Genomic DNA, 12,717 nt, shown 5'->3' on the forward strand with positions numbered 1-12,717 from the left:
ATCCTAAGAACCCTGGCATGGTACCTTTCTCATTTGGCAAGGGTATGGCAGACGTTTCCTAATCCTGACCCTGGGAGCGGTGTTCTGCGGGAGGATCACATGAGAGGGGACCCAGGTTAGGATAATTAAGAGAACCCTCAAACTTCCCTAGAGACCCTACAGTTTTAATGGGCAATTGTAAAATGTTGGCCTTTAATATAAAAAGAAATCAGAACATTGGGAACTTCCAGTGCAACAATTCCCTAAGTAACCAGAACTCAGAGGCACCAAACTGCAATGTGCAGTCTAGTGGTTCTAATGACCCACCCCAGAGCTGGACTTTAGAATATTTAATATTTATTAGATGGTTTGGTATTGTTCTATTATATTATTTGGGATATTCTTTGATGGGTATGTAGATTTTCCGAATAAAGATTTTCTCTGCTGAATATTTAAGGCCCCCTCAGTTGCAGGCCATTAGAACAAGAACATGGAGCAGTACGAGTTGCCAGTTGCAGCAGCAGATGCAGAACACTGAAGATGCTGTAGCGGCTGCTTTCTTTGAAGCGAAGTTCAGTCCTCAGAGGGTCTACAAAGTGGAGAACCTGAACTGCAGAGGTCACACAGCGGGAAGCGGTATTCTGACCGGTTGTCCTTGTGGGAGAGAGAGCCTCTCCGTGATGCATTCGTAAACCCAGTGGCTGGCTGGGTCGGACAGGCACCAAGCGAACAAACACCCACAAAAGCCAGGGCGCACTACCCACATTGGGCTTCGACAACCAGGCAGAGAGACCTCACGTTAATGCCATGGCAAAGGACTGGCAGGGCCAGCCAGCGGGCAATAATTCGGAGCAACTCAGAGATGGGAGGCAGGGGAGTGAGGGATATTATGTTGGGGGTTAAAGGTTAGGAAAAGAAGAAAATCTCTCCAAATAAGGCAAAGTGGACACTGTAAAGGAGGGCGGAGGGTTGGACTTCAGCATTCAAAGGTCACTCAGGAATATTAGAACTCACAAACCCTAGCGCAGGCCGGCGCACGAAACACGCTGAAACAAAACCCATAACTCCAAATGCTCTGCTTTTCCTATATGCTTTGCTCTACTGTTTACTATAACAAGATCAATGAAATGCCAATAAATTGTGTTTTTAAAAAACAAAAACAAAAAAAGTGGCTAGCTAGCAAAGGAGGGCAGGAGGAGTAAGGCAGGCAACTTTCCTCAGAGGCTCGGGCCACTGGAAGGCAACCTAAGCTGTTTAACATTCAGAAGTCCACCACAGAAGCAGAGGCAGATGTTCGGGCGGACACATGTGGAGAAACCAGCGAGTTGGCCTGTCTTGGGTATCCCCAGAACACACTGTACCCGAACGCTGACCGCTGAGTGTTTTGAATAGGGAACAAAAGGTTACAGGAGATATACTTACTCAAATGGAAAGCCGAAACAGCCAGGTTACAATTATTATTGACAAGACACAGAGGGGGCCATATTGCAGCAATGTAAAAACTTGCATTGCCAAAGAGGGGACAATCTGAAGGAAAACTATAACCCCCATTGCCCAAGTTCAGAGGGGGCAATACTGAAGGAAGACAATCGCCCACATTGGCAAAACACCAATATAACTAGATTGCATAGAGATTGTAACTATTACTCCCAGAGTGAAGAAGAGGCAATAGCTAAGCCACCCATCAACAAGCATTACCTAAGGCAAACAAAGAAAGGAAGAAAGGCAAATGTGATAAAGAGATTGTCAGCAGTTGATTGACGGGAAAGTAAGAAGTGAAGAGTGGCAGGAGAGAAACTTTCCTTGTCGGAAGTATCAAGGAGGAGAAGAAGATAACCTGCATTGCCTATGGCAAATAAATAAGTAGAACACACAGCTCCAATGTGTATTATGTCTTCAAAGCAGAAGTTTGGAATCTTAATGTTGTTGAAAATCGAAGACTATTATAAAAGTGTGAAGCAAGCCTTACCACAGTACTTTTAGCAGTGTTAGGAGTTTTGTAGAGGAGTATACCAGGATAGGGATTGTTAGTGGTAGTCCTGGCGGGTTACTGGAGCAAGAAGAAGACATTGAAGTACTATATTGTGGTTGAAGGTTATGAAGGAAAGAAAGTGGCAAGGCCACTATTGTGTTTAATGAACTATGGTAAAAAAATAATCCTGGCAGTAACAGTGTGGTGAATCAAGACGTAATGTGAAACTGGTTGTTTTCCAAGAAAGAAGTGAGATTTAATTTTGTGGAAACTTTGTCAAATACCCAGTGAAAGACTTTTGGGTTAAGAAGAACTGTAGGAGTGCTACTTGGCTATGCAAAAAATAAGGAACTTTCTTTGTTGCAACTTTGATTGGAAATCCTGCTTTAAACCTGGGGTCAGGGATTCACAACCCAGGCTACAAGGGCATAGTGTGTTCAAGGTCATGGTGAATATATCTGTTAAACCTGAATTGCCATATTCTACGTTTAATGTATGTATAAGTGCGAGGGACGGATTCCTTTTATTAGAGTATTTGCCTTTAGTTTTATTTGGACAGGCAGGAACATCATCTTTAAGTTAGGGATAGTGAGATGTTTGTTGTGAAAAACCTTTCTGAACCCTCACAACTATGATTTTATTCCAGCATGAGCCAAGGATTCTATTTAGTGGTACATACATTAACAAAAACAGCCTGCATTTACGTTGCACCAAAAGAGTTAACTGCACCTCTCAATACAAACAGAATGATTGGCTACAAACAAAATAGTTTGTTGCTCGAGGGTTCAGCCATGAGGATTTCAACCCAGGTTGCCATGTTCTTTGTGTGTCAAAGCACACGTCCCATATTGGGATATTGCTCTCCAGGCAATATATCACTATAGCTAGCTGGCAGACTATAAGATGCTGTGTACCTTTAGTCCCAGAAAACATAAGAACATCTCCTCTTAAGTTAAATGCGAAGGCTCAGACTGGCCTATAGGGCAATAGGCCCATGGCTGAACCAAAAACACAAAATGCTGGTGTGGGGACGTTTTTCTGGTCAAGATGGGCTACTTTTTTGGCCAACTTGATGAGTTAATTCACTCTGTGGCTAGCAAGTTTGACCAGGGTTGCTGAATAAATATTCTTTAAAATGCACAATTTACATCACACTTTATTAAAAAAAAAACTCCTGCTTGGTACCTATTCAAACGGTGTAACAAAAGGAATTGCCATTTGCAACTGTGGGCCACTTTTTCCATTGGTGCCCGAGACAATTGTATGGCCCAGTCCGACTAGGGCTCATTTGTCTTGCTGAGCTGAAATAAAAGGGAAGCATGGGTCCTGGAAGCGGGAGGTGTCCGAGTACAGCAGCGGTTGCGTGCACGCACGCATGTGCATGTGCGTGTGCGTGCGAGATTTATTGTCTCAGGACCTAGCGGAGCACCCGCTAGGACCGAGATCACACTCGCGTGCGTTGCTGCTTTGTCCTGCATTACGGATACGCAATCGTGCATTCTGTTCAAAGCGGGCACTGCATGATGCAGGGAGGGGGGCAGAGCGATAAAATCTTGGTGCCAATCTGCTGCGTGCGCCCCAAACTCCAGAGTGACAAGTTTCCTTCTGGGCCAGGGACTGAGGAAGGCCGAATCCAAGATCCTGGGAGACAATTTGCCAGCTGTCAGACCTAGCAAAATCTAGCCCAACGACAAGCGATCCCTGTAATCAAACAAACCAAAAGGAACTCGAGCCAAACCATCAATCTGAGGGCCATACAAGGGACGATGAACCGGCATAGTGTGGATCGCCCACTCATGATAAGCTGTCCTCAAGCGGTATGTGTTTGTATAACACATAGGTCATATGCATGCCGTACATACAGAATGTGTGAAAGGTGGATCACCAGGTATGGGTGACCAGACGTCCCGGTTTTGCCAGGACTGTCCCGGTATTTGGTGCTCTGTCCCCCTTTCTCAAGATTATGTTCCCAATGGAAACTGCAGTGGTCCCGTTTTTTTCTAGTAGGTCTTCGTGGCTGGCAGGCAGGAATGCACAATCTCGCACAGATGAAATGCCGCATTTTACAACTGAATATAGTGTTAGTTTGTCATGAATTAGTTATAGTATGTGTTTATTTGAACAGTAAGACTTAAACCCCTTTCTTCTCCAAACGCTACTGAAGTGTAGTGCCTTGACAGCCACTTCAAGAGTTAGTCCTACTTTTATGATTGTTGCCCTGTCCCGGTTTTTATTTTTTTTAATCTGGTCAAAGTTTAGTAATGAAATCAGCAAGTTTGAAGGAAAAATTTTAAGATGGCTTTTTAGATTGCCAACTGTCGTATCTTGTGAATATTTTATTAGAATGTGATTTTAGATATGCCAGTGACATTTTAGAATATAAATCCGCCATGCTATTTGTGAAATTATATACCCTCACTAATAAAACATTTGTGGTGGAATTGATGAAAATATTTAATAAGGGAGATAACTGTAAATTCGATTTACTCATATCTGATATATGCGAGATTGGCTAAAGAGAATGTCTTTACATGGCTGTATTACTCCCATGCTAAGGTGAAACGCGTACTCAAAATGTCTATTTACAGCATGCCAAAGAACGAGACATGATCTATTTAGCCACTAAGGCTACTAGTGGAACATTTTTAGAACATTGGTCAGTAGATCGTAAAAAACCTAAATACCAATATGCATTCCCCCATCATACCATTGTCAGGTCTTATTTGCTTTTTAAATTTAATAAATGTGATACGATGGACATTTTAGGTGCTTAATCTGGTATTGCCAGAAATGAGAGATTATGCAGAATATGTGGTACTGTAAATATTGAAACTGCTAAACACCTTATGTGCAACTGTGAAAGCCTTTATTAGCTGTGATATAAGTACTTGAAAAGATATAATAATTCCAGTATGTTAGATAATATAGTAGAGACATGGCAGTGTCTGTTAGAAGGTAACAATATTAATCTTATCTTCCATATGACATTTTATGAGTTCATTTTAAGCATTTTAAAAAATGTGTCTGCTGATATTTTAGTTTCATAATTGATAGCTTTAACTATTTTTAGACATTGAAGTAAGCTTTGTATGATGTATATGTTTGTAATATGTAAAGTCAGTGATGGCTACGCACATATTTAAATAAATACATAGATTTTTTTGTATGCTGTAAAGACTGTGTGCAAGATAGGACTTTAAATGAGCCACTGCTAGTCGGGTCTCCAAAGCTGGTTGAGCAAGGGCCCTGCCCGGGATCCCTCCCCACCAGCAACAAAAGACTCTTTTTGTTCTCATTGCCTCAGCCTGGGGATTGGAAGCCAAGCCCTGCTGGTATGAAGCCAGTGTCACAACCACTGTGCTATTTCAGAGTTGCTGGAATCATGTTTTATTCAATAGACGGCTTGACCTTACGGGCGCTTCATGTTTCAAACAGTCTATTGAATGAAACAAAAGAAATTAAGTACCTATGAAATAACACCGTGCAATGTGGTACTGCAGTGTCAACAGTAGGGCTGAGGTTCGAATACCCAGCACGGGATCATTTAAAAAAAATGAATAAATAAATAAGAAGTACAGTTATGAAAGTCACTTTTTTTTTTATTGTCCTGTGTGTGGCGTTGGCCCTTTAAGGGTACGCACGCGACGGGGTGACGTTCACTCCGTTGCGTGCACAGTTAAATAAACAGAGCGTTCCCAGTGACGACACAGTCACCGGGGAGCCCACACTGGTAACACCGCTGTCTCCGTGTCTCTGTGTCACGGGGGGTGGGGGGCTCACGGACGGCGGCATCTGGAGACCGCCAACAGTGGCGACGAGTGCCGGGATCACTTCCTGGAACAGGCGGAGACATTCGCTCGGAGCGTAGATGATCCTACGTGAACGCTCCAGCGAATTCTGACCGCGGAGAAGGAAGAGACACACGCGGCCGGCGGCCATCTTGATGAATAGGCCTCGGAGACTCACGGCTTCATAGCGAAGCGTCGGTGAGCCATCCGGACATAATTTTTGGATATTTCAGCGGCGGACAGTCGCTGGAAACAGCACGTGTCAATTTCAGAATGATTCATTGACATTTTCACTGTTTTTCACCGAGTAGATGGGTGAGACTCTATGGGAAGCCTGCTGAATGCACTAGGGGCCTCCCCCCCAGCTCAATTTTTGGACACTTCATTGTCTGCCTGCTGGCTTGAGTGATACATCTGCGAGGAGTGCACCTGGTGAGAGGCAGAATTCAATCCATCTCTGGAGGCTGACTGCTGGTGGTGAGTTGCGGCCCCATCAATTATATCTTCTGGGGTGCCTGTGCGCTATCCACCATGAGTCAAGCTGCTGCTGCTGCTGCGCCTCCGCCTGCTCCCCCGCTGAAACCACCTGGGTCCCTACAGCCAATGCCTGAGTTTGATACCTCGGGTGCTCCATCAAGCCTGGGACAGAGGTGGAAGATGTGGATGGATAGGCTTGAGATGTACTTCAGGGCCACGATGGAGACAAGCGACGACAGCAAGCTGGCCACTCTCCTGTACTCTGCTGGCCCAGCTGTGCATGAGATATTTCTGTCCCTGCAGCCGGCGGATGGGTTGTTTGCGGCGGCAAAGGATGCACTCCATAATCATTTTCTGCCAATGGCCAACGCAGATTATGAACGTTTTCTCATGGGAACGGCTCGACAGAAGGATGACGAGACTCTGGATGTATTCTATGGGCGGCTGCGGAGACTGGCGGCGCCATGTGCGTGGAACGACCCTGAAGTCATGATTTGCAACCAACTCATTCAGGGGTGTGTCTCTGGGAAACTGAGGCGCCAGATATTGCGCGAGCCTGGCATCACCCTTCCTCGCATCCTAGAACTGGGAAGGTGCCACGAGGTGTCGGAATTGCGGGCGACCAGAATGGAAGCTGGTGCCCGCCCAGGCAAGGTGGAGGAGGTCTGCGCGGTCGGAAGAGGCCGTGGAGCGAGGCGCCCCATGAACACTCAGAGCCCGCACCCGCTTGGGACCACTTCCTCGTGCCCAAAGTGTGGGTACGATCTCCCGCACCCAGCTGAATGCCCTGCGACTGGTTAAGTGCGGTAGGTGCGGAGGCGCGGACCACTTCGCCAGGATGTGCAGATCTGCAGCTCCCAAGATAGTGCCTAGGGGGCCTGCTCGAGCCGGTTTCTTCCGACCCCAAAGGACGTCCAACGTCGCTCAGGTGGACCAGGGTGACGAAGGGGCGCCTCAGGAAGGGGAGGAGGAGGAAGAGGACGAGGAAAACGTCTTCTTCGTGTCCAGTGTGAGCATGCTGAAATCCTGCTCCAAGAGACAGCCCAGGTGCAACGTGCTTGTCAATGGTGACTCTGTACCAATGCTAGTGGACACAGGTGCGTCCGTGAATGTGATGGCCAGACAGCACTATGATACCATGCAGGCCCCGCCCACGCTGACCGCACCGAGAGCACGCATATTCGCTTTCGGCGGCGATCAGCCCCTCCCTCTGGACGGCGTATTTGTGGCTGATGTTCAATATGGTGACTCACACATCCGGGCCAGATTCTATGTCACCCCGGTGAGCGACAACACCTTGCTTTGCTGTGCTGCAGCTGAGGCGCTGGGAATTGTCACATTTGCATACTCAGTGTACTTAGACGACATTCAGGTACTCCTGGCCAAACACAGCTCCCTGTTTGAAGGCATTGGACAGTTGGTGGGTGAGCCGTTCCGGCTCCACATCGATGAGTCAATCCAACCAGTGGCGCTGAAGCACCGGCGAGTTCCTTTTCATCTCAGGGATCTGGTGGATCGAGAACTGGACAATCTGGTGGGGCTGGACATTATTGAAAAGGTTGAGGGCCCATTGTCATCGCGCGCAAGCCTAAACAGCCGGATGCGGTGAGGATCTGTGTGGACATGCGACTCCCCAATAAGGCCATAAAGAGGGAGCGACACTGGACCCCTACCATCGATGACATCATAGCAGAACTGCAAGGGGCGAGGTTCTTTTCCAAACTGGACCTGAGAGCAGGCTATCATCAGGTGGTCCTGCACACCGAGTCCCGCTAAATCACAACCTTTACCACTCATCGAGGTCTTTACCGATACAAGAGGTTGAGTTTTGGGGTGTCTTCCGCGGCGGAGGTTTTCCAAAACATCATAAGAGGGGCACTAGCGGATTTGGATGGAGTCCTTAATATTAGCGACGACATCTTGGTGTATGCCAGGTCGGAGACGGAGCATCTGGCACGCCTGGCCAAGACCTTTGAACGCCTGCGCTCGCTGAGACTCACCCTGCACAAGGACAAGTGTGAATTTCTGAAAACAACGATCGAATTCTTTGGGTTCGTGTTCAAGGCGGATGGGGTGTCGCCGGACCCCCGCAAAGTGAGGGACATAAAGGAGGCGCGTCCGCCAGAGAATGTTGCGGAGGTGAGGAGCTTCTTGGGTATGGTTACTTACTGTGGCCGTTTCATCAGGAATCTGGCGTCCCGTTCAGAGCCGTTAAGATCGCTCACAAAGAAGGACACCACCTGGCAGTGGGGCCCCCTTGAGCAGGCGGCATTCGATGACATCAGAGGTGCCTTGGCGGCGGACGACACCATGGCGTTCTTCGATCCGAGTCTGCAGACAGAGATCGTTGTGGACGCCAGTCCATATGGACTGGGGGCAGTGCTTACACAAGTGGGGAATGACCAGGAGATTCGACCCATAGCATACGCCAGTAAGGCGCTCTCCGACACCGAGCAAAGGTACTCCCAGATCGAGAGGGAAGCCCTGGCGGTGCTGTGGGGTTGCAGACATTTTCGCCTCTACATTCTGGAGCGCCCCGTGACTGTGGTCACGGACCACAAGCCGTTGTTGGCGATCATGGCGGGCTCATCATCCCGTCCACCAGTGAGAATAGAGCGCTGGATGCTCGCCCTGCTCGAGTATGGAGTGTCGTTGACATATCGTCCAGGGGCTAACAACGCCGCAGACTACCTCTCTCGACACCGAAGAGGGGACTCGCAGGAGTCTGCATCAGCAGAAGAGGCCGACGAACATGTCTGCCTGGTTGTGGAGACGGCCACCCCAAACTCCATGCAGGTGGAAGAGCTTGAGGTTGCATCAAAAGGCGACGAATGTTTTGCCATCCTGAGGGAAGCCATGCAGAGGGGTACCTGGAAGACGGTACTGGAGGCCGTGGAACGCAGGACATGTGAAGCCAGAGTGGCCCTCGAGCAGTTATGGAGAGTGAGAGAAGAACTGACATTCTCAGAGTCGGGGCTGCTACTGAGGGGTGAGAATCGTGGTGCCCCAGGCCAAAATTGCACAGGTCATCGCCTTGGCGCACCAGGGTCACCAAGGGGCGCCCAAAACCAAAGCTCGCCTCCGCCAGAAGGTGTGGTTCCTGGAACTCGAGCAGAAGGTGGAAGCATTTGTGGCGTCGTGCGTATGGTGCCAGGCTGCGGCACCGGCCCAGCTGAACCATCCATTGAAGCGATGCCCAGAGGGACCAGGCCATGGGAAGTAGTGCACGCAGACTCCGGGTCCACGTCGAGAGGCACTCACTTCCTAGTTGTGGTGGACGAGTGGTCTCGATACCCGGAGGTCGAGTTCATAGAGCCCGTCGCATGTGAGAACGTGGTGGTGGCGCTGGAGAAGATTTTCGCCACCCATGGCCTGCCCTCTGTGCTGTGCTCCGACAACGGGGCACCATTCCAAGGCGAGAGTTTTGCCGAGCTCATGAGGGAGTATGGCATTCAACACCGGCGGGTAACCCCACTGTGGCCCCGGGCCAACGGGGAAGCAGAGCGCATGATGCGCACCCTCAACAAAGTGTTCAGGATCGCTCATGGAAAGGGCGAGTGCTTGCAGAGGGCCCTGTACGTCTTCCTGCGGGGATATTGGACCACACCTCACTCCTCAACGGGTGTGGCCCCGGCAGAGGCTCTCTTCCAGAGATGGCCGAGAGACGTCATACCGGAGGTGGGGGACAGGGACCCTGCCGTCATTGACAATGAACAGGTCGAAGAGGACAGACGAATCAGGACGCAGATGGAAAACATCCGGAGGGGCCTGAGACCCCCACACATCGCGCCGGGAGATGAGGTGTTGGTGAGGAATCGCCACCCACAAGGAAAGTTGTCCCTCACGTATGAACCCGCTCCTCTAGATGTCGTGGCGGTCAAGGGCTCTATGGTGACAGCCTCTGACGGGACGTCATCTATAACAAGGAATGCTTCATTCTTCAGGAGAATCGGCGACCCGAGAGTGGACAGCCCGGACAACCGAGAGGGTGAGGGTGCTTTGGATGAAGGTGAGGTGAAAGCCCCGCCGTGGACTCTCCGGCTCGAGGCAGACCAGGTCAAGAGTCACCGGCCAGGGACGTTGGCAGGAGGTACCCCCTGAGAACAGGGCGTGGGAAACCTGCCCGTCTCACAGACTATGTGACGGACTAAGCTGGGGAGGCTGACCGGGGGTAATGGTCAGGCCGTGACAGGTACCCGCGGGGGATCCAGGGTGGCTGTGAATAAATGGGGGTTTTTGGAGTTGACAGAGTTGTGTGCTTTATAAATGTGTGATAGTTAGTCCCTCCTGTTTCCAATTTGTTGTTATGGAAAAGGAGGAGTGTGGCGTTGGCCCTTTAAGGGTACGCACGCGACGGGGTGACGTTCACTCCGTCGCGTGCGCAGTTAAATAAACGGGGCGTTCCCAGTGACGACACAGTCACCGGGGAGCCCACACTGGTAACACCGCTGTCTCCGTGTCTCTGTGTCACGGGGGTGGGGGGCTCACGGACAGCGGCATCCGGAGACCGCCAACACTGTGTTCGGGGCACTTAAGGCAACGCCAATCATTTAGGTCACACCCCCTTGTTACAAACCCCCCCCCCCTCGATTTCTCACCCCATAGTTAGAGCCCTAGTGCAAGAGACCCACTCAAACACATGTCAACACGCTCCAGGTAATTCGTAAAATGCCCACCCAGACCAGGTTTTTACTTTCATTCTGTGACGTGTAGCTTTGGTCTCATAATTGAAAATGTAAATAAACAAGAAAAACGGGATTCATTTCTCAAACGAGATGGGTAGTCCCGTAGCCGGGTGTGAGAGAGAAGAGGGGGGGGTGGGGGTGGGGGACATATACCTGTCAGATTATGCACATGTTAAACTGTGCTGTTCGTACGTACGTAAATAATGCACAATAAGCATGCTGTAAAACAAGGGTCCTGGTCTCGTGGGGCAGGCAAAATAGACCTAAACATATATTTCAGTACTCGGTGCCCTGACATTTTACTTACTGCAAAGAAGCCCATTGAAAGGCTAATAAGCACCATCCATAAGAGGCTGCTCCTCCGGAAGTAAGCACAGTCGGATCTCGCCGTCATTCCTGCCGCCGCGAGTCCGAAGCTTGGACCTTGAAGGGTGTAGGACACCTGCGGGCGACCCTGTACGGAGACGTGCGAATATTAAGGCAGATTGCCACAGTAGGACAGGCAAACTGTGCTCATCAACAAGTAGCAAAGGTTTCTCTGCCAGGAAACGGGCGATTCGGGGAGCACATCAACTATTGGTCACCTTTAATACCGATTGACCAATGGCTGTAAAGCAAGCTCTGCTATTGGTTCAGTTCATTTCATTTTCTCATCCGCCCCAATGCCAATCATGCCTTCGAGCAGGATTTTCTGCATGTCAACCTCCCATCGTTCTTAAACACAACCGTCCTTCAGCCACATAATCGTCTCTTCTAGGTGCCAAACGCTTTAACCATTACATTAGAATGGGGGAAATCCCTTGCTGCAGTGTTCGAGCGCAATAAAACCGACTGACACAGTGCTTTCTAATTTGGGGCTTTTCTCATTATACTCCGATAGAGAGGGCATGCTTGATACGTAAAATAGCGAAGAGGCTCTGCAGGTCAAACCAACTAGGGAGCACAGTGTTGGAAATGAAAACATATTCTGTGGGCGTGGCAAGGGTGGAGTCATAGCAGTTGCATAGACAGTTTTGAAACGGGCACAAATAACCCGAGAAACCAACCTGACAATACAGCTGATAAAAAATAATATTATTCCATATTTATTTTCCTCATCCTGAATGAAAGCCTGCAATGACTAGTCTTCAGAACAGGGTGGCCAACTGTCCCGTATTTTGCGGGATTGTCCTGTAATTGGCATAGCTCTCAACCATTTGTGTCACAAAGGCGGGTGATAACACCCGATTTTATTTTTGGCGGGTGAGAGGCCCATTGAAATGAATGGGCATGCAGGAGGCTTGGCGGGTGAGTCAGCTGTTTAGAAGGCGGGTGACACCCGCCAAAAGCGTGTGAGTTGAGAGCTATGAATTGGTGACTCTGTCCCTCTGTCCCGCAGTTTGCAGAGTGGCTGTGCAGGACGCAAGATGTCCAGACTTGCTTTGTTCCATGAAGTGTAACTCTTGGGAGACAGCAAGTCGGGACAACCTGCGTCCAGAACAGCCACTCTGCAAACTGAACTGGCCATCTACACACCACGGCACTACCACCTGCTGTGTTCTTTCTCTGGGCGACTCTGCGGCCCTGGCTCCTTCAGAGCCTGTAGGTCGAGCTGCTAACGCTCTGACACCTGTCTTCATTCCAGTGCTAATGCTTTGTTCCTGGGGTCATGATGGTCATGTTTGCAGTTAAAAAACGTGACCATCACCCCCCCCAAGAACAAACCATTTGCATTGCAATTAAACCAGGTGTTAAGAACCATTAACAAATTTAAAATACAAATGGGGCGTGTCAAACGTGAATGACGCTGTGACGTCATCACCGCCTTGTGGGCAAG

The 12,717-nt window shown here is 49.3% G+C and overlaps 1 protein-coding gene across 1 annotated transcript in view; it reads right to left on the minus strand.

The window, feature by feature from the left end:
- Positions 1-11,441, minus strand: part of TMEM254 (transmembrane protein 254) — a 161,419-nt gene extending 149,978 nt beyond the window's left edge. The window contains exon 1 of the mRNA XM_069611032.1: positions 11,209-11,441. Coding sequence (XP_069467133.1) covers positions 11,209-11,295 — 87 coding nt within the window. The 5' untranslated portion in view covers positions 11,296-11,441. The remainder of the gene's footprint in view (positions 1-11,208) is intronic.
- Between the last annotated feature and the right edge of the window lie 1,276 nt (positions 11,442-12,717).

This window comes from Ambystoma mexicanum, chromosome 8 (genome assembly GCF_040938575.1).
Source record: "Ambystoma mexicanum isolate Mex_15411 chromosome 8, UKY_AmexF1_1, whole genome shotgun sequence".
In the NCBI taxonomy this organism is placed as follows: Eukaryota; Metazoa; Chordata; class Amphibia; order Caudata; family Ambystomatidae; genus Ambystoma; species Ambystoma mexicanum.